The 27,490-nt window shown below is 48.1% G+C and overlaps 1 protein-coding gene across 1 annotated transcript in view; it reads right to left on the reverse strand.

Annotated features, from left to right (window-relative positions):
- Positions 1–681: 681 nt before the first annotated feature.
- The window catches only part of LOC126991062 (nose resistant to fluoxetine protein 6-like), a 60,367-nt gene continuing 33,558 nt past the window's right edge, over positions 682–27,490 (reverse strand). The window contains exons 7-8 of the mRNA XM_050849755.1: positions 24,672–24,771; positions 682–853 (exon numbers count right to left, since the gene is read on the reverse strand). Coding sequence (XP_050705712.1) covers positions 697–853; positions 24,672–24,771 — 257 coding nt within the window. The 3' untranslated portion in view covers positions 682–696. The remainder of the gene's footprint in view (positions 854–24,671; positions 24,772–27,490) is intronic.

Consider the following 27,490-nt stretch of genomic DNA (forward strand, 5'->3'; position numbering starts at 1 on the left):
TTACCTGCACCTGGCTATCAACTGTAACTTGACCTGGGAATTTACCATGGCCTTAAACACTCTGACAACCGTATGAAGGTGCCCAGCCTCGCCGCCTCCTCATTGCACCTCAACTCACCTCCACAAGGTTCCTTCATAAATCCCACTTTCCCACAGAGTTCTCAGCCCCACCCCCCTTTTTGTACTTATGATTTTATGTAAGTTTTCTTTTACATAAATTGACACACTTGTAACTTATATAATTTCAGCCAAATGACTAATATAATAAACCATTATCATCATTATTATTATTATTATTATTATTATTATTATTATTATTATTATTATTATTATTATTATTATTATTATTATTATTATTATATTTGTTATTGTTGTTGTTGTTGTTGTTGTTATTATTACACACTCGGGAAGGCGTTGGCTGAGTGGTCAGTGTTCGGGCGCAGTGTTTTGGAGGACCCGGGTTTAAGTAACGCCCGCCGCTACAAGCTAACAATGTCCAGTCACCGCCGAGAAACATGAGATCACCGTCATGCTGTCCTGTTGGCCACTTATCAATTCAGGCTGCAGCAAAACTCTGACGAGGATCAAATGGGACTTCGAGGGGCAGAATGAGACAAACAATAATAACGCCACCATAAAATACTTGCCTACCCCTGTGGGTGTGTCAACAGGGTCCGTCAGAAAAGCCAATCGGTGCTAAAGCCAAACGTAAAAGAAGTCACTTACCTTACTCATCTTGTACCGGACGTTTCCCTGACGGTAGAGGAGGTAGCCTAGCCAGACCCCTGCCAGCCAAGGAGAAGCGCGGCACCAAGGCATCAAGTATCTCTTAAGGAATGCTTGAGTGGTGTTCCTGTGAAGGAAAACACAGCTGTGGATCCGTCTGCAGGCTAAGAGGGTGACTGACGAACAGGAACTTTGGAAAACTGACAAAAATGCATATAGAAAGACGGACAATCAGATAAATAGGCAGACAGGCAAGCGAACCTAAAGACTGACAGCTAAACAGATTGAAAAGCCGGCAGGTAGAAGACAAGTTGGCAGAATGAAAGACAAAAAAATACGTGCACAGAGCGCTAAGAACAAAATTAATGGATATATAGACATATATCACATTTTGCTTCAGCTCGGTGGGACGACCTGAGGATGTACTTTTCCGATTTCCCGTGGAATGATTACTGCTTCCAGGAGAGAGACCCCTCTGTGTGTGCTCTGCGCATCACAGAGGTGATTGTCTCTGGAATGGAGGCATACATTCCACGTACTTTCTCTACTCCTAATGCTAAAAAGCCTTGGTTTAATCATGCTTGTTCTCGTGCTATTAAAGATAGAGAGGCAGCTCACAAAAGGTTCCAGAGCCTTCGAACTCCCACTAACTTTGATCTATACATTTCAGCCAGGAATCGTGCCAAATCTATTCTCCGACTTACAAAAACTTCTTTCATAAATAGAAAATGTCAACACCTTGCTTCTTCTAATTCTTCCCGTGACTTCTGGCATCTAGCCAAAAATATCTCCAATTTCACTTCTTCCTCTTTCCCTCCTCTCCTTAACCCTGACGGCAGCACTGCCGTCTCATCTGTCTCTAAGGCTGAACTCTTCGTTCAAACTTTCTGTAAGAACTCCACTTTGGACGATTCTGGGCATATTCCTCCAACTCATCCCCCCTCTGACTCCTTTATGCCTGTTATTAAGATTCTTCCTAATTATGTTTTCTATGCCCTCTCTGGCCTCAATTCTCAGAAGGCTTATGGACCTGATGGAGTGCCTCCTATTGTCCTTAAAAAAACTGTGCTTCTGTGCTGACACCCTGCCTGATCAAACTCTTTCGTCTCTGCCTATCAACATCTATCTTTCCTTCCTGCTGGAAGTATGCCTTTGTACAGCCTGTGCCCAAGAAGGGTGACCGCTCCAATCCCTCAAACTACCGCCCAATAGCTTTCCTTTCATGTCTATCTAAAGCTTTTGAATCAATCCTTTACCGGAAGATTCAAAAGCACCTTTCCACCTCTAATCTTCTATCGCCAGTATGGATTCCGCAAGGGGCGTTCTACTGGCGATCTTCTTGCTCTTTTAACTGACTCTTGGTCATCCTCTCTTAGCAGTTTCGGTGAAACTTTCTCTGTTGCGGTAGACATATCGAAAGCCTTCGATAGAGTCTGGCACCAGTCTTTGCTTTCTAAACTGCCCTCTTTCGGATTCTATCCCACTCTCTGTTCCTTTATCTCCAGTTTCCTTTCTGGCCGTTCTATCTCTGCGGTGGTAGACGGTCACTGCTCTTCCCCTAAACCTATCAACAGTGGCGTTCCACAGGGCTCTGTCCAATCACCCACTCTCTTCCTGTTATTCATCAATGATCTTCTTTCCATAACAAACTGTCCTGTCCACTCATACGCCGACGACTCCACTCTGCATTATTCAACTTCTTTCAATAGAAGACCATCAAAACAGGAAGTACACGTCTCCAGACTGGAGGCTGCAGAACGCTTAACCTCAGACCTTGCTATCATTTCCGATTGGGGCAGAAGGAACCTTGTGTCCTTCAATGCCTCAAAAACTCAATATCTCCACCTATCAACTCGACACAATCTTCCAAACACCTATCCCCTATTCTTCGACAACACTCAGCTGTCACCTTCTTCAACACTAAACATCCTCGGTCTATCCTTAACTCAAAATCTCAACTGGAAACTTCACATCTCCTCTCTCGCTAAATCAGCTTCCTCGAGGTTGGGCGTTCTGTATCGTCTCCGCCAGTTCTTCTTCCCCGCGCAGTTGCTATCCATATACAGGGGCCTTGTCCGCCCTCGTATGGAGTATGCATCTCACGTGTGGGGGGGCTCCACCCACACAGCTCTTCTGGACAGAGTGGAGGCTAAGGCTCCTCGTCTCATCAGCTCTCCTCCTCCTACTGATAGTCTTCTACCTCTTAAATTCCGCCGCGATGTTGCCTCTCTTTCTATCTTCTACCGATATTTCCACGCTGACTGCTCTTCTGAACTTGCTAACTGCATGCCTCCCCCCCTCCCACGGCCCCGCTGCACACGACTTTCTACTCATGCTCATCCCTATACTGTCCAAACCCCTTATGCAAGAGTTAACCAGCATCTTCACGCTTTCGTCCCTCACACTGGTAAACTCTGGAACAATCTTCCTTCATCTGTATTTCCTCCTGCCTACGACTTCAACTCTTTCAAGAGGAGGGTATCAGGACACCTCTCCTCCCGAATTTGACCTTGCTTTTGGCCACCTCTTCTGGTTCTTTTATGGGAGCAGCGATTAACGGGCTTTTTTTTTAATTATTGTTTTTTTTCTGTGCCCTTGAGCTGCCTCCTTTGTTGTAAAAAAAAAAAAAAAAAGAGCTAAAGGCAGACAGAAAGGGCCGATAAAGATAATATTAATAGCGAGTAATTATTTATGAATACTGCGTTTCTCACGTTTTTTTTTCAGCTCTCTTTGCTTGATAGTAGTGTTCGCCTTCCTCCTCAGGCAAACGCTATGGACCTCTATGATCCATCTGCCCTGACCTTTGCAATTTCTGGGTTGCTAGTCTTCTAGTTTGAAAGTCGTTCTTTTTCCAGATTTGCGCATGATATGACCTGCTCAGGTCATCTTATATTCCAAAACTTCATTAAGATATGTTTAATATCCTATATTTTCCCTGCTCTTATATGCTTGCCTCATGTCCCCCTCAATTATGTCTAGCTTTGTGAGTTTTATAGTTCTCTAAATATTTTGTGAGGCGAAGTTTCAGAATCCTATGTCGTGTAGGGGCAGACCTATTTGGATGAAGAAGTAGCGCACTCAACCACCCCAAGTTGTTTTCCTTTTTCCACTCTTCCTGAATAATCATTTTTCCAATGGACGTGGCTAGCCCTGAGGACGGGTTGGTACGCCCTCTACCCTAGTCATCCCACATGCTTGCGTCCCTATAAGACAGGGAGACGAGATTCCTGCAGGTTGAGCGACGCCGTAATCGTGTGCTGCGGCTAGCAACACACCTCTTTGGTCCTATATCTCGGCCACGACGGGAAGCCTCTGCTGGCTTGGAGATGTCAATCGGATAATCTACGTGATCACGAGCCAAGTGGCCACCACTGTGTCAGGTGCGGGTTGTGTGTATACTTTCCTGCCACCCTTGAAATACTATGGCTTATAACAGGGGTTATCAACCTTTTTCCCGTTAAGTACCCCCTGAGTTATAAGACCATCTACCCGAACTCCCAGTAATCTCACATCGAACAGAATGGTAATTTAGTGACCAACTCAAGATACAATGGTACTGCAAAGGATATTATCAAATGATTCAAATTTTAATGACTTTATTTAGACTGTAAGGGGATGTATAAGTGGAAGTATTCCTATTTTTTTATAGTTTGATACCAAATTTATTTCGCTTCAATACCAAATTTACCCTAACTTGGTATTGAAAAATACCAAATGGCAACTCTACCCCCCGCCCTCACTCACAGTTGCTGTTTGAACGTGAACCGACATGATATGGTGCGTCTCTCCGTCTCACACACACTCTCTCTCTCTCTCTCTCTCTCTCTCTCTCTCTCTCTCTCTCTCTCTCTCTCTCTCTCTCTCTCTCTCTCTCTGCAGATTTAAATAACCTATTAAAAAAAAAAAATCATCAACAATTTAAGTAACCCTGGAAATCTTCTTGTGAAGCCCTGGGGGTTCGCGAACCCCAGGTTGAGAACCCCTGTAAGGCTTATAACCTCAGAGCTTAGCCTCCCCTTGTAGGGCTCCGTTGTGGGTGAGGGTGTGGAAGAGTGAATTTTCAACATCCATATCTATGGCATGTAATACATATAACAGGTCTTGTCGGGCCAGTAAAACACCCAGCGAACACACCCACCTCCTTTTCCTATGGACCACCGGGGTGGTGCAGAGGACGCACAAGCAAGTCAACACAGGCCATGAGTTATCATCCTGTGGGCTCTCCATGTGGGTGCCTGGAACATCCTGTGACTTAAACATGATTATTGACTACCCCATTTGTCAGGTGAACACATGATGTTTAGAGTAAACATAGAGGGGCTCTCTAAGATGAGAAGACCTGGCGATGGAAGAATCAGTAGTGGGGGCTATACTATACTGGTCAGGCCAAAGCGATGGTGTTTGTCTCAGAATAGTAGCTGTAGCCATTTATAGTAAATATGCAGTCCTCTGTTGCTGCTGTTTCTCCGGTTGATGAGCATATGATGCTGGGAGGTCAAAGCACACATTTGGCTTCATATCTTTTATTGCAGTACATGGCCGTACTGAGCTGTGTGACCTTGAGGAGAAAGACAAGTTGTAAGCCATGCTCGACTCTGTTGTCGACCGTGCCCCCCACATGTCGCACCCTTGGTTTGCACGTCTTCAATGCATCTACTGGCACAGAGAAGACTGGCTACGAGTTATGTGTTCACTCTTGAACTTCGCGAAGTCCAGAAGGCTAAGGATTGCTTGTTCCTGCCTCTAGAGACACGAACCTTGCTACAGCAATGCTGCCGGTGTGGCACTATGTTAGTAAACCAAGTTTTGCCTATGTCCCTGTCGAAACAATATATCCAGTTTAAACCCATTACTACGAGTCCTACCCGGTTCTCTTACCAACAGAACCTTATGAATATCTCCCTTATTAAAGCCCCTCATCCATTTATAAACCTCCATCATGTCTCCTCGCACCCTCCGCCTTTCTAGAGAATGCAAGTTTAACTGTTTGAGTTTTTCCTTGTATGTCAAGTTTCGTAACCCTTGAATCATTTTAGTCATCCTCATCTGCACCGATTCTAACATTTTGATATCCATTCTATAGTAAGGTGACCAGGACTGAACCGCATAATCAAGATGAGGTCTAACTAATGCTAAATATTGCTTGAGGAAGACTTCGGCGCTTATGTTGCTTACGCTCCTTGAAATACAACCCAGTACCCTGTTTGCTCGATTTCTAGCTTGAGTGCATTGTGCCCTTGAACGGAGATCAGAGCTCACTAAGACCCCTAAATCCCTCTCGCACCCAGACCTGCTTAAGGGTGTGTCATTTAAGCAATAGTTATGTGAGGGGTTGTTCCTACCTACTTTGAGGGATTGTTTCTACCTAGAGGGGTTGTTCTTATACCTATGAGTGGTTGTTCCTACCTAGAGGGGTTGTTCCTACTTATGAGGGGTTATTCCTCCCTATGATGGGTTGTTCCTATCCAGTGAGGTGTTGTTCCTACCTATGAGGGGTTGTTCCTGCCTAATGAGGGGTTGTTCCTACCTTCCTGGTCCTACCTGTTCCTACCGGGCATGGTAAGCCCGTGAACTTAGGTTCCAGTTCCTCCGAAACACGCTGATTCTTCAAACCATCGCCGAGTGGAGGAAGATTACCCACATCTACAGTCAACTCTAACTTCAAGGGGAGCACCGGGAGGTGCCATGGCTCAAGCAGGCGTCACATATCAATGCATCCACTATCAATAAAATTCATCTGCTATAATAATGGGCTTGGGACGTCCAAGAGGCCCCTCAAGAGAGCCTACCGGTGCTACGACAGAACTTTAAAAAAAATTTACCCTCTCGGATGATCAGATACTGCCCTATCTGTCAGCAGCTCAGGAGGCTGGGAGTGGACATAGAGGGGCTCTCTGATACAAAGAAACCTGGCAGTGGAGAGATCAGTAGTGTTGGTTATACCTACAAATGGTCAAGCTAGCGCGACGGAGTTCGTTGCAAGGGAGTAGCTATAGCCATTTCTAGCTGTCACAGTTTAGAAACGTAACAAGTATTTTCCTCAGAACTAGGTCCTTGTTATATTTGCCAGTTAGGCTGATCGACATGTTTCTCTTTTGCTCATGTGTCAATCACCATGACCGGGCGCGCCCAGGTCGGTTGGGCGGCTGGCTCGTTGACTAGGCGCCCTGTGTAGAGGTGCCAATGGTGCATTTTAGTGCGGGTCGCCCGCTGTGTCACCTGTTGTTACGTGCCCTTTCAGGAGTCATCACTCCATTATGTTGCAGGTGCACATAAGTATCTGCATTACTGCAACACGCTTACGCCTCTGTGTTGATGAGGAAGTATTGTGGTTATTGTCTGTGTCAAGTTCCCGCCAGTCTCGTCTACACGGCTGTGCTGTGTAGACGTGCGTTGTCCTGTGCTCCGTCCGTGGATGCCCTGCCTTCCACGGAATAAACGGTGTCTAGAGGACATGGCTCACGAACATACCTACTCGGCGGCTTCCGGGCAGTGTCCTGCCCCTGAGGAACGGCGCCTGTGGTCTGAGGAGACTGAAGAGATGGCCGACTCTGCCGAACTTGACCCTCGCCTTTGTTCGGAGGACCACGTGGCCAGCGCTAGCAAGCGGCTCAAGCCGGATAATCCTGGCTGCCTCTCCCCCCCTGCCTCTCCTGTTAAAGCTGCCACCGCACCCGTGGAGGGTGTGCAGTCTGGTAGCTCTGAAACTGTCCTGGTCGACGGTGAGGTGCCCCTGGAGGACACGCACCCAGCCGCGGCCCCGCGCCAACCCACCCGCCGCCGCCTAGACTTCCCCGCCGAGGCCGGGCTGACACCAGCCCAGCAATACACGTGGTTTGCATCTCTACTGAAGCAGCACGGTGAGTTGGAGCCGCTCTTCAAGGAGGGTAGGCTCCGACCTTATCTCACGGTCAGGGACGACGTCGCCTTCTACAAGCGGCTCCTCACTGAGGGGTTCCTCGACGTAGTTTTGGTCGAAAATGCAGCGGAGCGGCAGCACACTGTCATCATCCACAATGTGCCGCTCTACATGAATGCCAACCTCATTGAGACCCCAGACAACTTTCTGTGGTTAAAGCGCAGGTATGCGGGCACGGCCCCTCGCCCGCAGCTTCTTGGAGCGGTGGTTGGCCACGTCCCGACAGAGGTGCACCTCCTCGGGGTGGGTCGTAAGGCTGTGGAGCCCTACACGGCAGAGCCCGACATCTGTCGCCACTGTTGCCGGTGGGGCCATCAGGAGTGGCGCTGCAGATCGGCCCCTCGGTGCCGGTATTGTGCGGGCACGCACAAATCAGCTCTGTGCCTCCAGAAGATCCAGGCGGGCACATCCGTCCCCCGTAAGTGCTGCAACTGTGGTGGTGAGCATAACGCCCACTACCACTCCTGCCCGATGAAGCCTAAACCATCTCGGATCGCGGCGCCTGACCACCACCCTCAGCAAGGCCTCCCTAGGGTTGTGTTCCGCCCTGCTCCTCTCCCTCAGTCTTCGGCCTGGGCCCGGGGGGCTCCCACAACGTCCGAGTTTCCGCCCCTGCCGGGCTCGTCCGCCCCTGCTGCCCCAGCCTCACCCACTGCCACCCCTGTGCCTCGCCAGGCTCCTGCTCCGGCACCCCAGCCACAGCCTACCGTCCCCCCTGTGCCGGCTGCCAGTCCCCCCGCTGTCGATGGGTCGACCCCTGTCCTCCATCAGATCCTCGCTGCAGTCACCCAGCTGCAGGAGACGCTGGCTGCAACGATCTCCAGGGTGGCGGCCTTGGAGCAGCGAGTCTCCACGCCCCCGCCTGTGCGTGAGCTCTCCTCCATCCCGGCCCCTGCTCCAGCTTCAGCCCCGGCCCGTCACGCCACCGAGATCTTGGTAGTCACCGCACCAATAATGTCAATGGTGTCCGCTGGAAGGCCTTCCTTGATGCCTCCGAGACGGCTGTCCTCACGGGGGATAATGTGCCCACACATGTTCAGGGGGGCAGGTTAGACTATGTCACTCTTTTTAACATGCCAGCTTTTACTGCCCAGACCCTTATTTCCAGGTGTTTGCTGAGTGACCACTTTGCCCTGGAGACGACCATCCCGATCCAGCCTGCCCCTGCTGTGTCCCGGAAGCGGTTGGCTGTCCCTGCTGCCCGGATGCCGCGCCTCGTTGCCGACGTCGAGGCGTGGTACCGTACTGCGAAGGGGTCCTTTACCGACGCCGCCTCGCTGTACCACGGCCTGTTGGACGCCGTCAAGTTTTGTTGTAGCCGGCAGGGCAGCGCTCTGCCAAGCGCCGCCTGCAGGCCTACGCCTCGGACCCTGCTGTTACCAAATGTCAGCGGACCCTTGCCTCGTACCAGAGGCGCTGTCAGCAGGACCCCGTCGATCAGGCTGCCCGTGACGCCATGGTCGCTGTGGCGCGCCACCTCACTGAACTCAGACAAGAGGCCCGGTCACGACACTGGGTCGCCTTCCTTGCCAGCGTGCGCAAGACCCGCTCCCTGCGGGAGGTTTGGCACCATGTCAACAGGGTGAGAGGGAGGACCAAACGGCTGGTGAGTGACCCTGACCCTGCGGGCCGGGCCCAGGACCTGATGCGCCAGTGGCAGAGGGCCTCCTCCCTTGGTGGTCTCCCTGCACAACACCAGGCCGAACTTGCCCGCCACAGGGAGCGGCGGATGGCCCTCGTTCAGCACCACGTCACACTTCTGGATGACACATGTGTCCCCATTACCCACGATGAACTCCTTCTTGCCGTCAAACATGGCAAGTCGACAGCCCCGGGCCACGACGGGTTGACTTACGACATTCTTAATGCCTTACTCGTTGTGCAAGGCGACAACCCCCTGCTTGACCTGTTCAACATGTCGTTTGCCGCAGGTTGCCTCCCCCCTCCGTGGAAAGCTGCATTGATCGTTCCCATCCCCAAGGGTGATGGCACCTTTCGCCCTATCTCCCTGACGAGCTGTGTGTGTAAACTGTTAGAGCGGGTGATCTTGAACAGACTTCTATAAGCTGGGGACCGGCTCTCCCAAACTTACATGGGTTTATGAAGGGCCGTTCCACAAGTGACTGTTTTCTTAAGTGCCTTAGTAATCCAGACGTGAATTGTCGCGCTTTTGTGGACTTAAAAGGGGCCTTTGATAGGGCCAACAAGGATGTCATAATGGAGGAACTCACTCTGCAGGGTGTCCGTGGAAGACTCTTAAGCTGGATCAGGGACTATTTGTATGGTAGGAGGGCGCAAGTGGTCTTCCAGGGTGCTACCTCCACGGAGGAAGTGTTTGAGCTGGGCACACCGCAAGGGGGTGTCCTCAGCCCCATGCTTTTCAACATTTTAATGGACAAAATTGCTCGGTGGCCCTTTCCGGGCAATACTCAGGTCATTATCTATGCAGATGACATCCTTGTGCAATGCAGCAGTCCTGCTCTTCTCAGTTTAGCTTTGGAGCAGCTGTCAGCGCTGTGTGAACAAATGGGCCTTGTCATCAATGAAACTAAGACGAAATTTCAAGCCAGTGGGAGGAGAGTTTCTCATCTGCCCAGCATTAATGGCACTCCTTTAGCTAGAGTTCCTACATACAAGTACTTAGGCGCCCCTGTCAGCTTCCAGAAATCTGTGCAGAGCGTCACTCATGTTCAGAACATCTGCCTTCCTAGGTTAGCTCCTCTTAAGGTTTTGGCTAACAGGGGCCTTGGAGTCGGCATCCCTGTCCTCAGGATGTTTTACCTTTCTGTCGTCAGGTCCCTCATTGATTATGCTGTCCCTGTTTTGGTACAGTTTAGGGCGGCACCTCTTCACCCCTTGGACCGTCTTCGAAATGAGGCCATGCGCCTCATTCTGGGGTGTCCCAGAACTGCAAAACTTGAGGTCATGAGGGCAGAACTGAATCTGCCGCGAGTTGTGGACAGACTATGGTAAAATACTTGTCGCACAGTCAGCCGCCTGCTTCGTGCTGGTGCAGTGCCCCTTCACCAGGCACTGGTAACTCTGCACCGTGACTCCAGGGCTCCTGTTACCTCCTACCTTAGGAAAATTTATCTCATGTTAGCGTGCTTAGGCCTAGTTTACTCCCCGGCCCAACCTGCCTGGCCTCCCTATCGTGTCAGTGTAGACGTTGAACAACTACCTTTCCCTAAACGTGATTGGCTTCCCCATGTCCTCCAGGATCACTTCATGGTCAAACTGTCCAAGTACCCCCGTGTTCGGGCTGTCCATGTGTACTGTGATGGCTCCGTAGATGGCAGCAGGTCGGGCTGTGGCGTGTTTATCCGGGATTACGCTTCCCCCACCCAGTACACTGACATTGAGGTTACCAGGCGGCTGCCGGGGTACCTGTCCTCGACCCGGGCTGAGCTGTATGCCATCCTTGAGGCTCTCCACACTGTAGCAGCTTTGCACGAAAATGTCTACTTGTTTGTCGATAGCCAGGCTGCATTGCATGAACTTGTGTCCTCCTCCCCTGCCGACTGTGATGTTATAGTAGGATATCAATGTATTATTATTATTTAATATCACCACGAATTAGGCATACAATTGTCAATGGAAAAACCCCACGACAGATAGATCACGCCACCTTATAGGAATGTCGTCCGTCAGTGTTTACTGTCTCAGTTTTGTATACTTAGCACTCCGATGGTGCGTGGAGGTCACCTTGACATACGTGACCAATTGTAACCATTATTTTCCAACCTGTAACTCGCCGACTCCTTCACGAGAGTCCGACTGACACACAACGACAGTCGCTCTCGCTCCGTCGCTTCTTGTACATAAAGGCTACGAATATAATTCGCCTTAAGGAAGCTGAAGTCTTAATCAACACCCTTTAAACGCCCCCCGACAAGCCCGTTACATTTGGTTGGCAGCGGTCACCCCGCGCCTGTGCCTTCGCTACCTCGTTCTCCTCCAAGCCACGAGAACTCACCAACAAACTCCGGGGACAGGCGTACAAGGGAAGAAGGAGTCAACGCACCTGCCGTCCGCGGCACCGCACCTGCCGTCCGCGGCACCGCACCTGCCGTCCGCGGCAACGCACCAGGCGCCAGCTACAAGCATCTCACAAGTCGCCACCTACGTGCAACCCACAAGGCGCCAGCTACAAGCATCTCACAAGTCGCCACCTACGTGCAACCCACAAGGCGCCAGCTACAAGCATCTCACAAGTCGCCACCTACGTGCAACCCACAAGGCGCCAGCTACAAGCATCTCACAAGTCGCCACCTACGTGCAACTCACAAGGCGCCAGCTACAAGCATCTCACAAGTCGCCACCTACGTGCAACCCACAAGGCGCCAGCTACAAGCATCTCAAGTCGCCACCTACGTGCAACTCACAAGGCGCCAGCTACAGGCATCTCACAAGTCGCCACCCGTGCAACTCACAAGGCGCCAGCTACAAGCATCTCACAAGTCGCCACCATGCAACTCACAAGGCGCCAGCTACAAGCATCTCCCAAGTCGCCACCTACGTGCAACTCACATGGCGCCAGCTACAAGCATCTCACAAGTCGCCACCTACGTGCAACTCATACGGCGCCAGCTACAAGCCTCGAGCACACCAGCTATAAGCAACTCTACAGGCGTCCAGCCTACAAGCCTCGAGCACACCAGCTACAAGCCTACAGGCTCTACAGCCTACAAGCCTCGAGCACACCAGCTTCAAGCAACTCTACAGGCGTCAAGCCTACAAGCCCCGAGCACACCCACAGGCCTACGCAGCCGATAGCGAGGGCCACAATCTCCGCTCCCCGCTTCAAGCCAGCACTGCTACGTACCCTGCAAGCCACTCCACGATACGGCAGAGGTATTCACACCTGCAACGAGGAGGCACGCCCCGCTGACCTTGGGACACCCCGCATGCCCCTCGCTCCGCAGCTGGCGGCACCACCGCCGCTGCCGGGAGCATCGGCCCAACCCTCTTCCGACAACAGTCAGCAAGGGTACCCGCGGACATCTCCCGGTGACTGCAAGCTGTTCCCACTACCGTTTCTTGCAAGGCGTCTTCTCAAGAGGTTACACACCCAAGTCGTCTTGTCTGCCACCGCCGCCCATCTCTTACTATAACAAGGACGACGCGGCCATCATACGTCTGGCGGCAGTGTACCAGCTCCCAGCCGCGCACCGCGGCCGCTCATTTTGCTGGGTCAGCAGTTTTTCAACCTCCATTGCGAGTCCTCCGATGTCAGCCCATCCCTCACCTCTCACCGCCTCTGTGGCCGCGGCCGAGGTTTCCTGACGCGCCTACAACGACTGCACGTCACCCAGGGCATCACAAGCCGTCGCCCTCTCCACTACATCAGCTGACTAATCTTGGTATTTGTGGATATTCCCTTCTTGTCCAAATATGCCGCCTCGGCTTATTTTCATTATTGTCCGTGCAGGGCACGATTTTTTTTATTTCTGTGTTCCTACCGCTGTTAATCAGTCATAATTGTGGGAGTAACGTTCATTCGCATACGATATTGATTCTTTCTTCTTGTTTGCTAGCGAGTCTATTGAGTATAGTGTGAGTTCCCTGATCAAATTTAATCTTCATCAGTGTGCCCTGCCTCCGTTTTCTTTTCACCGCTCGAGAGAAAACGTGAGCTTCAATGGTATACTCACTTAACATACCACTTTGTTTATATAGTTATTCTTTCTATATATACCCATATCATTAGGGCATTCCATTATAACCTTAACTTCTATTACGTCTAAACAGGCACCTTGCTAGCCATTCTTTCTTGCCTTTTATGGTTTCAACGCAAACTATTCATTCATACACGTTCCGGTTATTGGTTCATATTTACAGCTATCAACATATGCTCCTATTTTGTAAATGATTTACACCATAGTATGAACAAAGACACTCTCGCTAAACTCGGCGACACCTTTAAACAGTTGGCTCGTCCTTCAAGTGAAGAGGGACTGGAACACGATACCACAACCAGTGAATTTACTAAGGTAATCTTCTGTTCAGGCACTCATTATTTATCAATTACAGGCCGCAGAATTCGTTCACCCCCGGGTTCGTCTGCATACTTACAACCCACTCAAGGTTCAAGGACACCCTCACCAGCATCCCCTCGCACCAGCCGCAGTATTACAGGCTCAAAGTAAGGTCTCTCTCACCTGTAGTTTTTGCAAGCAATCAGGACATTCTGAACATTCTTGCTTCGCGAAACGTAGGGAATCAACACCTTCAAGACAGGACTCAGATAGGAGGTCAGGAGGTTACAGGGGCGGGCATCATTCATCACACAGGAACCCTAGGCCAAACCATCAGCGGAAGGCTGCCTTTTGCCATATCCACGGGAATTGTTTTCATGATTCAGACAGTTGTTCTGCAATACCAAGGTGGAACAGAAGTACAAGTCCTCAGCGGACAGTAAACCACACTCCTCTTTTCAGAATAAAAGACTTGACTTCGTGACAGCCCGGCGTACATCCAAGTGTCCCTTAAGGAAAATACTAATTGGGAGCAACTTGACTCCGTCATTGCCGCCTTGGGACGGACAAGCATAATTGCCCTCCCTTGCAAGGTGGGCAACACTTCCCTCACCTTAGCGGTTGACACAGGTGCCACAGTCAATGTCATATCCGACTCCGCTTACAGGTCACTGCCACGACAAGCGAGTGGGGAAAATTGGCCGCTCCAAGAGAACGACCTGAATGTGATAGGCGTGACGGGCACCACTTTGGGAATCCTTGGGCGAATACCACTAACAGTCAGCTTACATGAAAAAGTATGTCCCTTTCGAGATTTCTTTTATGTCTCTAGCAGGTTTGCTTTCCCTGTAGATGGGATCTTAGGATTGAACGCCATGAAAGACCTGCACATCGCCATAAACCCTGTAAGCAACGCGATCGTGTATCACGGCCGACGCATACAGGGGATGGTCAATCCATCGCCTCTGTCAACTGTAATCTCACCCTCAGAGGTGGAAAATGACCAACCCACCACAGACTCAGGGCTGCCACCGCCCAAGTGTCCCCTCTTACGGTCAAACCACACGAAACCATTGCAGACTTGTGGCGGACAGTAACGGCAGTCGTAGAAGGTCCTCATATAGTTCCGGATCGTGCTGCAAAACTTGTTAAAATCCGTTTGCCTAACGCCCCTCCGGCGGGCAGTGATGTGTGTATCGACGGAGTTCCTCACGTACACCGCGTGACGGTGGAGGTAACTCTTGCAACAGTCAAGGAGGGTGGTTTTGCAGAGGCATTGGTAATAAACACGTCTGGATCCCCTGTATCCTTAAAACACGGTGTTCGATTATGCCAGTGTCTAGTGTATGGGAGAAATGTCGCCCCAGAACCAGCTGAATACCCTTCAGCCCAAGTTTCAGGCATATCCTCGGCGTGTCAGGCTTCTCCCGAACAAGACACAGCTCATTTAGAGGCGTTCCTAAAAGTTGCACACTATTCCGAAATTAAGCCAACCTTAGTCCAGCTTCTGGAGCATTATCGGGGGGCGCTTGCTCTACCAGGCGAGCCGCTTGAGTTACGCAGTGTGCTGAACAACTCATTAAGTTAAAAACCTATTCAAATCCTGTATATATCAATGCGTAAAAGCTTCCCCAACTTCTGATGGAGGTGGTGCAACAACTTATCTCTGAAATGTTAGAACAAGGTGTCATCAAAGAATCGAATTCCCCGTGGAATTCGCCCTTGTTCCTGGTTCCAAAGAAAGACGGCTCTTATCGTCCTGTGATTGATTTCCGGCGTGTGAACACCGCGACCGTGGATGATCATTTTCCGCTTCCCGTTCTTAGAGATCTTCTGATGTGTCTCGGTAGAGGAAATAAAGTCTTTACGAGTCTTGATCTGGTCAGTGGCTACTGGCAACTGCCCATGGCCCCCGAGTCACGTGAGATAACGGCTTTCAGCACGCTTCATGGCCACTAGGAGTGGACGAGGATGCCGTTCGAGCTCAAAGGAGCTCCCTTGACCTTCCAAAGGACGATGAACAGCATTTTCGGTGACTTGCTGGACAACTCTGTCTATATGTATTTAGACGACATCATCATAGCAAGTAAGGACGTGCATGCACACATGGAAACACTAAAAGCAGTCCTACACAGACTTCAAGAGGTCGGATTAAAGCTCAAAATCACCAAATGTGAATTTTTAAAGCCTCGGATCAAGTTCTTGGGGCATGTCGTGGACGAATTCGGCATCCATACAGTGGACGACAAAATAAAGGCTATTGCCGAGTTCCCTCAGCCAACGTCTGCGGACAAGGTACGGTCTTTCTTGGGTGTCGCAGGTTATTACAGGCCTTTCATTAAGGACTTCGCAGCTCGCGCGAGTCCACTAACCCATCTTTTAAAGAAAGACGTACCATTTCAGTGGCTCCCAGCTCAACAAACGAGTTTTGAGGATTTAAAGAAAGCGCTTACACGGGCTCCGGTCCTTGTCTTTCCGGATTTCAAGGACCCCTTTCAGCTTTGTACCGACGCTTCGGCTAGTGGAGTAGGAGCCGCGCTGATGCAAACAGATATGTCCGGCAAAAAGCATGTGATAGCGTTCGCCAGTCAGTACAGCTCCGGAAAAGAACTATTCTGTTACCCACCTAGAGGCTCTTGCCATTGTGTGGGCTCTGAAGCATTTTCGTGACATTGTGATGGGGTACAAAATTGTGGTGTTTACGGACCACGCGGCCATAACTGATCTTTTCAAAGGGAAAAAACCTACACGGTCGTCTGGCAAGATGGTTCTTAACGATCCAAGCATACAATCCGGAGATAAAATACATCACCAGGAAAACAAATGTGGTCGCAGATGCCTTATCTCGGAATGTTCCGATAGGCGCGATTACCACCCAGAGGTCATCCACAACTTCACTTCACCTGAGCTACACACTGCTCAGCGTGACCACCCTGTGTGGAAGAGGTTAATTTACGCCCTCGAGTCGGGAGACGAATCAAACCTTCCTGAATTGCCAGTTCCTTTTCACAATTCTTCCTATCAGAGGACAACCTCCTTTGTAGGTCATGGCCAACCAAACCGGTACCTATAGACCAACTGGTCATCCCAGACATATACGTCCCCGTGACGCTTAAGCTGGTCCATAACACACCCATTGCGGGTCACCCAGGAAGAGACAAGACGCTATCTGTCACCAGACGAAAATTCTACTGGCCCACATTACGGGTTGATGTAGAAAAACATGTCGCACATTGCGTCGTTTGTGCTAAGCACAAGGGGTCCGTCAAAGGGCCAGCACCTATGTTGCAATACCCAGTACCAGAGGCGCCATGGGATGTTGTTAATATAGACTTACTACAGCTCCCCCAGAGCCAACATGGCTCGCGCTACTTATTGGTGTGCGTCGACCAGTTCTCTAGGTTTCTAGTTCTAGCGCCTCTCAAGGACAAGACAGCCACACGCGTGGCCCATGCCCTCGTGACTCACGTGTTGTGTCCACATTCGTCTCCTCGAATTCTTTTGAGTGACAATGGCACCGAGTTTAGGAACTCAGTATTGAGCGAAATATGCGCTCAGTTTAACATCACGCAATCCTTCATCACAGCTTACCACCCAGCTGCTAATGGGTTGGCGGAGAGGGCTAATAGGAAAATCTTACAGGTCCTCAGGCCTATCGTGAACGATCTCCACGATAATTGGGAGGATTGGCTATCGCATATAGCCGCTTCCATAAATACGTCGGTAAACGACTCTACGGGGAAGTCTCCTTACTACATCTTGTATGGGGTGGAGAAACGTCTTCCGTACGACGTCCTTACAACCCCACAGCAACCTCTCTACAACATTGATAGGTACGCACAACAGCAGATGCATATGTTTTCCAAGATACACTCAGAAGTTAGGTGTACGTTAAAAGCTACGAAGGTTGAAATGATGTCAAAACAACACAAACAGGCCGTCCCGGTGAATTTGAAAGAGGGTGACACAGTCATGATTAAGCAAGCGGAACGGAGTTCGAAACTGGGGGCTAAATTTGTGGGTCCTTACCGAGTTGTTCGGAATGTCAGGGGAAATCGGTTCGAGGTTCTCGAGTCGAATAGTGGAGTCAGTCTAGAAGTTCACAGTGATCGTCTGAAAGTAATTCCCTCACCTTTGGACCTTGATATTGGTAATTCCCCCTCAGAGTCAAATGTTCAACAAGATAATCCCAACACCCATAGCTATAACTTGAGACCACGGGTTTAAATACTTCATTCCCACCGCTTTCAGATCATGATGTTGCGTTTTCTGATCATCTTGTTGTCCCTCGGCTCCCTGTTTGCAACAACACCCATCCACCTGAAGCCTGGTGCCCTCACGGCACACATAGGAGAGGTCTTCCTCATAGAAGATGTGCTCCTCGTAAAATATCCATATACTTCCTTGACCAACACCACGGACACAATCAGGATAGTCTCAGAAAAACTACTCGGCATGGCAGACGCCATCCGGGCTACCAAGACTAGGGAATCAAAGGCTCCTTCTAGTACCAACTCTCTGACTCTTTTTCAACTACTGGAGGATAGGATTCTGTTCTTACGGGGAAAAGTTGATGAGGTAAACATGGATTATAGTTTTCACTCAGTTCACTCGGGTAAAGAGGGTGTTGCTCAACATCGTGGGGTCCGCCTCAAAGTTCCTTTTCGGTACGGCTACCGACGAGGACGTTCGCGATTTGCGGGACCACTACGCTCATGTACTTTCCTTTGCTGCTAGAAATCGCAGGGTGATCAACGCCAATTGTAGAAAACTTGCGCAATTGCATACTAACATTGACGAACTGCTAGAGCAGACAAATAAGATGGTAGAGGTTATCAACATAGTTGTCAAACAGATCGACCAGGTGAATCAGTTTCTCCTCCTAGATCAGGCCTTGCATGTATTGGAAAACGTCATTAACTCCGTCGCAACGGCTAATCAGCAGGTTATTAGCAACATGGTTGATGCAGCGCACGGTAGAGTCACACCTGCCTTGTTCCCTCTACACGATTTGAGAACGACTGTCCAGATCGGGTATCAAAATTATAGCCTGACGCCTTTATTCACCCCGGACATGAGTCAATATTTTTACCCCTTGATTGAGTCCAGCCTCACCTGATGCCATAATCATTCATGTTCCCTTTCAGACGGCGGACGTGTTTGAGGCACACGAAATTGTCCCGTTCCCTTTTTCAGCTAAGGACAGTGTGTTAGCCCTGGACACGTCCCCGTCTCTTGTTCTAATCGCGAAGGATTTCGCTCTGTATTCAACGGGTAGCTACTCACTCTTGCAGTATTGCAAGGAGACGGTCTTCAGGCGATTCTATTGCTCTGCGTCTCTCTTTGCCTTCCTTCCAGTTCGGGGAGGGGTATGCGAAATCGCCCTCACCCGCGTGAACGCGTCTGACGCTCTTTCCCTGTGCCCTTACAAGCAGCTAACACCAACGCCTGTTTTCCATAAGAACTTTCAGGGTCTGCATTATTTTATTTCCTCAGTCCTTCTATGTATCGGTCATCTGCCCGGAGGGTACCACTTATCAACGGGTTACTGGTCACTATGCCATAGCGGAAGCATGCTATATCCGCTCCACTAACATAACAACGTACCCGTCCCGGATTCGTCTGGTTTTCACGGCCAATATTTCCCATCGAGTGTTTCCTCTACGGTCTCTCGATGACATTCATTTCTCCAGCATCTCGTATGTGACTAATTCCCTTAATTCATTGTCTTTCGCGAACAAAACAGAGTTTGCGGAAACCCTGGAGGAAACGCTGCCTGATTACTTGCATCTCCCCTACCTGTACCCAGGATTTTTTGTACCAATGTTTCTGATGTTCGTCAGTCTCGTCGTCATGTGCTACCTTATTAGGAGGAACTCTGTCCTGCACGATTATTTGGTTGTGCAGACACGGCGACTGGATGCAGGGAGGCCACTGGCAAGGTAGTTTTCCTTTTCTCAGACAAGTCAGGGGACAGAAACCTGGCTGCTCCTATACTTAACATTGTACTGTGTTTCACTACTGTATTTTTTTTTTAGGAGCTAGATCAACGTTTCATTGTCTGTAACTATGCCAATTGATAGTTTCTTATACATGTGTCCTTATATTTATCTTTTGAGAGGTTTCTTATGTTTCATGTCACACACGTTGTGGTTTCCCTCTCCCTGTTTATATTATAATTCCACATCTGTTCTTACATAGCCAGTGTTTTAATATAATTGTATCATAGGCAGTCTGCTTGACAAACTCCCACTATGTATGTTCATGGTACCTAGACTGCTATTTCGATTTTTATATATCGCGAGGTCGCGATCACTGGTAGGTGACCGAGCAGTGTTATAGTAGGATATCAATGTATTATTATTATTTAATATCACCACGAATTAGGCATACAATTGTCAATGGAAAAACCCCACGACAGATAGATCACGCCACCTTATAGGAATGTCGTCCGTCAGTGTTTACTGTCTCAGTTTTGTATACTTAGCACTCCGATGGTGCGTGGAGGTCACCTTGACATACGTGACCAATTGTAACCATTATTTTCCAACCTGTAACTCGCCGACTCCTTCACGAGAGTCCGACTGACACACAACGACAGTCGCTCCGTCGCTTCTTGTACATAAAGGCTACGAATATAATTCGCCTTAAGGAAGCTGAAGTCTTAATCAACACCCTTTAAACGCCCCCCGACAAGCCCGTTACAGTGATCTTGTAGCTAAGTGCCTGACTGCCGTCCGTGCCCTTGAGGCCGCGGGTGCCACGGTCCACTTCACCTGGGTGCCCTCTCATGTGGGCATCCAGCTCAATGAGAAGGCAGACTGCCTTGCTCGACGAGCCCTTCAGGATGACACAGTGGACCCTGGCACTGACTATACGCTTAGCTATGTTAAGAATAGACTTAGGCATTATTCACGTGATAGCATTGCTACCAAACTCAGACACTGCTGTGACAATGGCAGCGCCAGCAGCCTCCACTATGTTAGTGTCTCCCAGCGCTGTGTTTACCCCTATGGGCGACACAGTGCCCCTCAGGATGTGGTAGCAATGCGCCTTAGGCTAGGCTATAGGTACTACTGGGAGGTTAGTAACTCCCCTGGTGTCTGCTGCACGCTCTGTGCCAGGCCGAGGGGCCACACACTGCATCACTATGTCATGGAATGCCCTCTCATTGCTAAGTTTAAGCCACGGGACTGCCTTGACCTGCCCCAGACAATTTGTTGGCTCCTGAACCATGATGTCCTCCCTGCTATCCTCAAAGAACACCCTCAGTTTGCACCAAGGTGGTGATGCCGTGTGTGGCAGCCTGAACTACTGCCGTGCTATACAAGGCTGTGATCTCTGCAGTATTTTACTTTAAGGACTAGTATTTACTCTATCTCTGTATTCATTCCCATCTAGTGCTTGGGCAATGTTCTCCGTCCCCACATTTTATTGTCTTATTGTCCAGGGGGAGGTACTGCCCCCTCCCTTGTTGTGCTTTCCTTCCTACCATTGTATCTTTTTAATTTCATGGTGCTACCTACACGTGTATTAATAGTTGTATAATCACACTCTGTCCTGCCTGGGGGTTGGGATGGCATGTTCCTCCCTTCTCCCTTGTTGTTTACCTGCAACAATAAACTATCAATCAATCAATCAATCAAGTTCCCGCCATGAGGCGCGCCCTAGCTTTTTTCGACGCCCGCGGCCTGGCTGGCCAGTTGCCAGCCGCTTATTCCTCATTTGTGAGGATGTATAACTTATAGAACCTTGAGTTCGTATATTCTGTTGTTGCCATTGTATTCTGGCGTTGTGTTGTGTTGTGTTTACTCCAAACTAACCAGCCATGTCTTGTCGGCCAGAAACAATTGCCTATATTTTTTCACGCGTTGGCTACTCTGTTGCCTCAGTTCATTGCTAGGTGCCGTGTCATGTCGCTCTCTCTGCTCTCAGCCGTCTTCCCCAGCGGAGGAGGCTGCCGTCTTCTTCGGAGGGCGGCAGACTTGCAGGTGCACGCGTGCTAGGTTTCCCTTCTGCAGGAGTACTGGGGATCCCGGGGTTTGCCTAGCGGGATACAACACGCACGGTTTTCCAGTTCATGTGCGTCAAGTTATCGGCTGCGGCCTCGCCTGACCTTGACGGCCGCACTCACTGCTGAACACACGCGCCCCTGAGGAGCCCACGGCTGCACGGCAGTGTGAGGGCAAGCTGCAGCAACAGCATATCGTCTTTCCTCCGCACCAAGCTAAGTAGCCAATCGTTAGTGTCGCCAGGTCAGGCTTGTACTGGGAGCTCACGAGAAACAGTTATAGGCTCAGCTGTGTGTGTGTGGAGCAGTCTTTTTTTTGTTGTCGTTGCAATAAAGTTGTGCATAGTTGTACACACTTTCTTAGTTACCTCTGAGTAATTGTGGTTGCGCTATTATGAGCACAGCGCTGATTGTCCTTGCCAGCCCCGTTAGGAGAGTATAATAAGAACCCTACAGGTGGTTTGAGGTCCTTTGTGTTTCGTGGCATTTTGCACAAGGATCAAATTCTGTGTTGGTTGGCCTGACGAGCACAAGCAACCAGGTATGTCGTGTTATTCGCACTTTTGCAGGTTGAGTACACTTTATTGTATCTCTTGGCGCGCCACAGGGATCAAACCTTCTTGACCCTTTCGCCGTATAAGCCCCTGGTTACAACAATTTACCCTGTGACACTAGCCGACTGCAGTCCTCTTTCGCTGGGGCTACTCCGGCTGTTGAGTGTATGGTGCTGGTGAGGCTGAAGCACACCTCGGGCTTTATATATCTCGTTGCAGTGTACGCCCCTACCGAGATATGCGGATTGAAGAAAAAGAGATGTTCCACGCCAAGCTTGACCCTAAAGTTTACCAGTGCCCCTCACGCGACACACCTATTGTCGTGGGCGATTTCATTGCAGTTACTGGCACAGAGAGAGTTGGCTTCGAGTTACGTGTTGGTCCTAATGGCTCTGATACCAAAAATGTCAACAGTTCACTCCTTCTGAACTCTGCTAAATCCAGAAGGCTGAGGACTGCTGGTTCCTGGTTCCAAAGACGCGAGCCTCGCGGTTAGACTTGGTATATCAATGCTGGCGGTGTGGCAAAGGAAATCTATTACATCCTCGTCAGTACTCGTTGGGGGATCCTCCAGAACTGTAGGGTTTTTCGGAGCGCTGAGGTTTTTCAATACCGGCAACAGAATTGTTCCAAAACTGAGGATTCGCACCACGTCCAAAAAATTCTCAAGATGCAACCTCCCAGGATTCCATCTCGAGAAACTGAGGGACCAAGCGTGCGGTCAGGAGTATGCAGCAAGGCAAAGGTAAAACTGGGTGCTTACGCTATAGCTCCGCGTGGCTGCGGTGCTCATGTACAATCCGTTAGCCCTTTGAGTCTGTCGTAGGTAAGAACCCATCACCCCGGGACACGGGCCAACGTGAAATCCGGGATTGCCACAATTTACCTCTCCCAGGTTTCCCAAGGTACTCATTTATTAACCAGCCCGAAAGAAACAGCTAGGTGAGCTGCACGCCGGGAGCTGCTCCCCATTAGATAGTTAAAGATCACCAAGCTCCTGATCATTCTGGAACAGTAGCAAAGATTAAAAGCTCAATGCTCTGTTGCTCAGTTATGTACCTCCTGCTTGAGTGTCTAGCGATAAAAACAAGAAGGGACCGAGCATTTTAATCAGTAAGAAATGTAGGCAATCTGAACATTCGATCAAACCCAGCAAATGGGTTCGTTGCCTTCGTCATTGTGCACATATTACCACTTTTATTTCTTTTGGCGAAGACATTTTGGGTGCAACAGTAGGATTCATATCCTGAGGCACCATGGGTTGGTAGTTCATTATAATTATCTAGCGTCAGATAATCACTGTTCTTTTAGTAAGCTGTGGTTTTCAGCTGGACCTTGTGGAAAATCAATGGCAACGCCGCCATTTGCAGGGTTGAATCGAATGTCCTCAATAGGCCCCTTCATAACTGATTAGCGGAAATAATTAAAAATTCGATACTCGATTAAATTTAAGAAATGAATGAGGGGGGTTGAAAATGGTCGGCCTGAGAATTTTTTTTTTATTTATTTCTGGCTTATAAAAATTTTCCTCTTTCTTTTGGTTTAACAATTTTTTTTTCTTGGTCTGTCATGAAACTCTCAGGTTCCCTCGCACCACTGGCTAAGCTAATGAGAAATATTTAGAAGGCATTAATGTTTTCTTGTATTTATCCGTGACAAAGCGATATATATCATATTTTTTTTCATAAATCCAACAAAAAACTATGTATCCCCATCAGATCTATTTTGCATTATATTTTATTGATTTTACAAAGTGGAACACTGGTTTCTACTTCGAAATATGGCGAAATATAATAAAATTCGAATACCTGGACTTGTGACCAAGTACAATACACCTAACCTTGGGTAAACAACGCAGCCTATGTACACAACTAATGAAAGTAAGTTAAGGAAACCATGTCTGCTTTTACTTCATACCCTGATGTATATATCCTGTGGATCTCAAGTCCCTAGCTGGAATAGGCAAAATACACTAATTGCTGCAACTTCATCGCTTGATTTCTCAAAACCATAATTTTGCACTTTAAAAAAAATATCTCCTCCCTTACACTTCTTGTTATACACATATATCCTACTGCAGCTTATGTAAGTATGTGTAAGAAATAGGGCCTGCTATCGAAACTATTGTTTGAAGTTGATTTTAATTTTTGAGAAATATTTGTCATTTTTTTTCATCTAACTTTAATTTAATTTTTACTGTTGTATAAAACCAAGCGATATCAAGCGTTAACCTTCTATCCTTCCTAATTAAAATGTTTTTTGAATAAAAGAAATCGGATCATAAATAAGGGAGGAGTTACATTTAGAACATAAGGAATTTATCATGGGTTCGCGATTTTACCCCCGGTAAAAGAAATGAATGATCAGTCAATTGAGATAGACAACACAGTACCACAGTTCATTTTTGAAAACAAAGTATTCCACAGTCAGCAAAAACTTGCTAAAGACGCGTTGCAGTGGTACAGATTAGTAGAGTGGCTTACCCTTGGCCCTGGAGCAGTGTTGGAGCCATGTCGAATTTGTAGGTGATGGCGGCGGGGATTATTGCCGAAAATACGGTCACCAGGAAGAGCCAAGCTTCACCTGTAGGGAGGGAGGACGTGTTCGGTGATACAGGGTTAAGTCGAGGAAAAAAACTGCTCAACATGTCTTGTCTGTACAACTCTATTATCATAGTCTCACTTTTCAAGATATATTTATTTGGGTAATCGTTGGACTCTTGATATACACGCAGAGATTACCAGTGAAAAGGATCATTGGATGATGATGCTGGTTAAGTCTTTCATAAGGGACTAGGGATAAACGAGAAGAGAAAGTCGTGTAAACAGGAACCGCTGGAGAGGTGAAGGCATGCATTTATCAAGTTCTCTTAAGCAGTTTCTATGAGACTATTGATAGAATATAGACATAAGGCAATAATGCGTCGAATTCTAAGAGAAAAGATTGCCAGTTGAAAGTGAGGAGGTGATGAGATGAAGAGCATTTGACTGTCAAAAAGGGTTGTGTGTGTAGAATCAACCCCCGCATAAGATGCACACTCTATACGAGGACATATGAGGCCTTCGTATGTGATGGTATGTGGGAATGGAAAACAAAACTGATGTAGACATATAGAACGCCTAACCTCGAAGCTGATGTGATCTGAAGTTTCCAGCTAAGGTACAAGGTTAGGGACAGACCGAACATATTTAGTGTAAGAGAAAGGCACAACTGAGTGTTGTCTAAGAATAGATTTCAAGGCACTGAAGGATATCAAGTTCCTTCTGTCCAATTCAGAAGTGATACCACGGTCAGAGGCTGAGCGCTCTGAAATGTTTATCTTCGAGTCTTTAAATTCCCAGTAGTCCTGATCTGCTGTTATAAGATGTCAAGTAGAGTAGCTGCCATTACCGAAGGAGTGAAGTATAAAATAACGATTTCGAAAAAAGACCGTTAATGAACAACAGACATAGAGTAAGAAATAGAATCTCTCTCTCTCTCTCTCTCTCTCTCTCTCTCTCTCTCTCTCTCTCTCTCTCTCTCTCTCTCTCTCTCTCTCTCTCTCTCTCTCTCTCTCTCTCTCTCTCTCTCTCTATATATATATATAATATAATATAATATAATATAAAAGTTAATATATATATATATTTATATATATATATATATATATATATATATATATATCTATATATATATATTTTTTTTACATTGCTGCCTATTGCGCCGGTAGGCTTCTTCGCAGTGGAACCTGATGGTCGGTCCAAGGCTTCATTCCGGTGGCTCCTGATGGTCAGCCCAGCCCGTTCTGGCGCAGGCGAGTGTTTATAGTGGCGCCATCTTGCATTGGCTCATGCTGCCTCCCAGAGCTCATTTTGATCCTAGAATCTAGAGTCCGGGTTGATAGGTGGTCTTCTGGACAGCATGTGGGTAGTTTTAAGCCACTCGGCGGCGGCTGAAAAATCCCAGCTTGGTGGCACCGGGCGGGGATTGAACTCGCGTCGTCCTGAACACGAGGCCGTTACTCTGACGACTCAGCCACCGCCTCCCATATATATATATATATATATATATATATATATATATATATATATATATATATATATATATATATATATATATATATATATATATATATATATATATATATATATATATGTATATTTATTTATTTTTGAATGAGCTCCGGGGGGCAGCATGAGCCAATAATAATGGCGCCACTATAAACAATTGCCTGCGCCATGATGGGCTTGGGCCGACTATCAAGCTCCTAAGGAAAAAAGCCTACCGGCGCTAAAGACCACATGTAAATATATATATATATATATATATATATATATATATATATATATATATATATATATATATATATATATATATATATATATATATATATATATATATATTTATTACAGCACAGAGAGCAACTCAAGGGCACCAAAAAGAAGATGTGAAAAAAAGCCCGCTAACTGTTGCTCTAATATATAGTGATAGGTATAGACTGGCCAAAGGAGTGGCCAATTTCGGGTGAAGAGGTGTCTTGATGCACTCTTTTTGAAAGAGGCCAAGTCATAGGCAGGAGGAAATACAGACGATGGAAGAATGTTCCAGAGGGGGAGGCATGCGGTTAGCAAGTTCATATGAGCAGTCAGCATGAAAATATCGACAGAAATTAGAGAGAGATGCAATATGGCTTCGGAATTGAAGAGGAAGAAGGCTGTCAGTAAGAGGAGGAGAGCTGATGAGACGAAGAGACTTAGACTCCACTCTGTCCAGAAGAGCTGTGTGAGTGGAACCCCCCCACACGTGAGATGCATACTCCATACGAGGGCGGACAAGGCCCCTGTATATGGATACCAACTGTGCGGGGGAGAAGAACTGGCGGAGACGATACAGAACGCCCAACCTCGAGGGTCGAGTTTCCAGTAGAGATTTTGAGCTAAGTATAGACCGAGGATATTTAGTGTTGAAGGTGACAGCTGAGTGCTGTCGAAGAATATAGGGATAGGTATTTGGAAGATTGTGTCGAGTTGATAAGTGGAGAAATTGTTTTTTTTGAGGCATTGAAGGACACAAGGTTACTTTTACCCCAATCAAAAATAATAGCAAGGTCTGAGGATAAGCGTTATGCAACCTCCAATCTGGAGTCTTGTAAATTCTATTGAGATTGTCTTGTGTTGAAAGAAGTTGAATAATGCAGAGTGGAGTCGTAAGCGTATGAGTGGAGAGGACAGTTTGTTATAGAAAGATCATTGATGAATAACAGGAAGAGCGTGGGTGATAGGACATAACCCTGTGGAACACCAATGTTGATATGTTCAGGGGA

The sequence above is a fragment of the Eriocheir sinensis genome, unplaced genomic scaffold (genome assembly GCF_024679095.1).
Source record: "Eriocheir sinensis breed Jianghai 21 unplaced genomic scaffold, ASM2467909v1 Scaffold235, whole genome shotgun sequence".
Taxonomy (NCBI): domain Eukaryota; kingdom Metazoa; phylum Arthropoda; class Malacostraca; order Decapoda; family Varunidae; genus Eriocheir; species Eriocheir sinensis.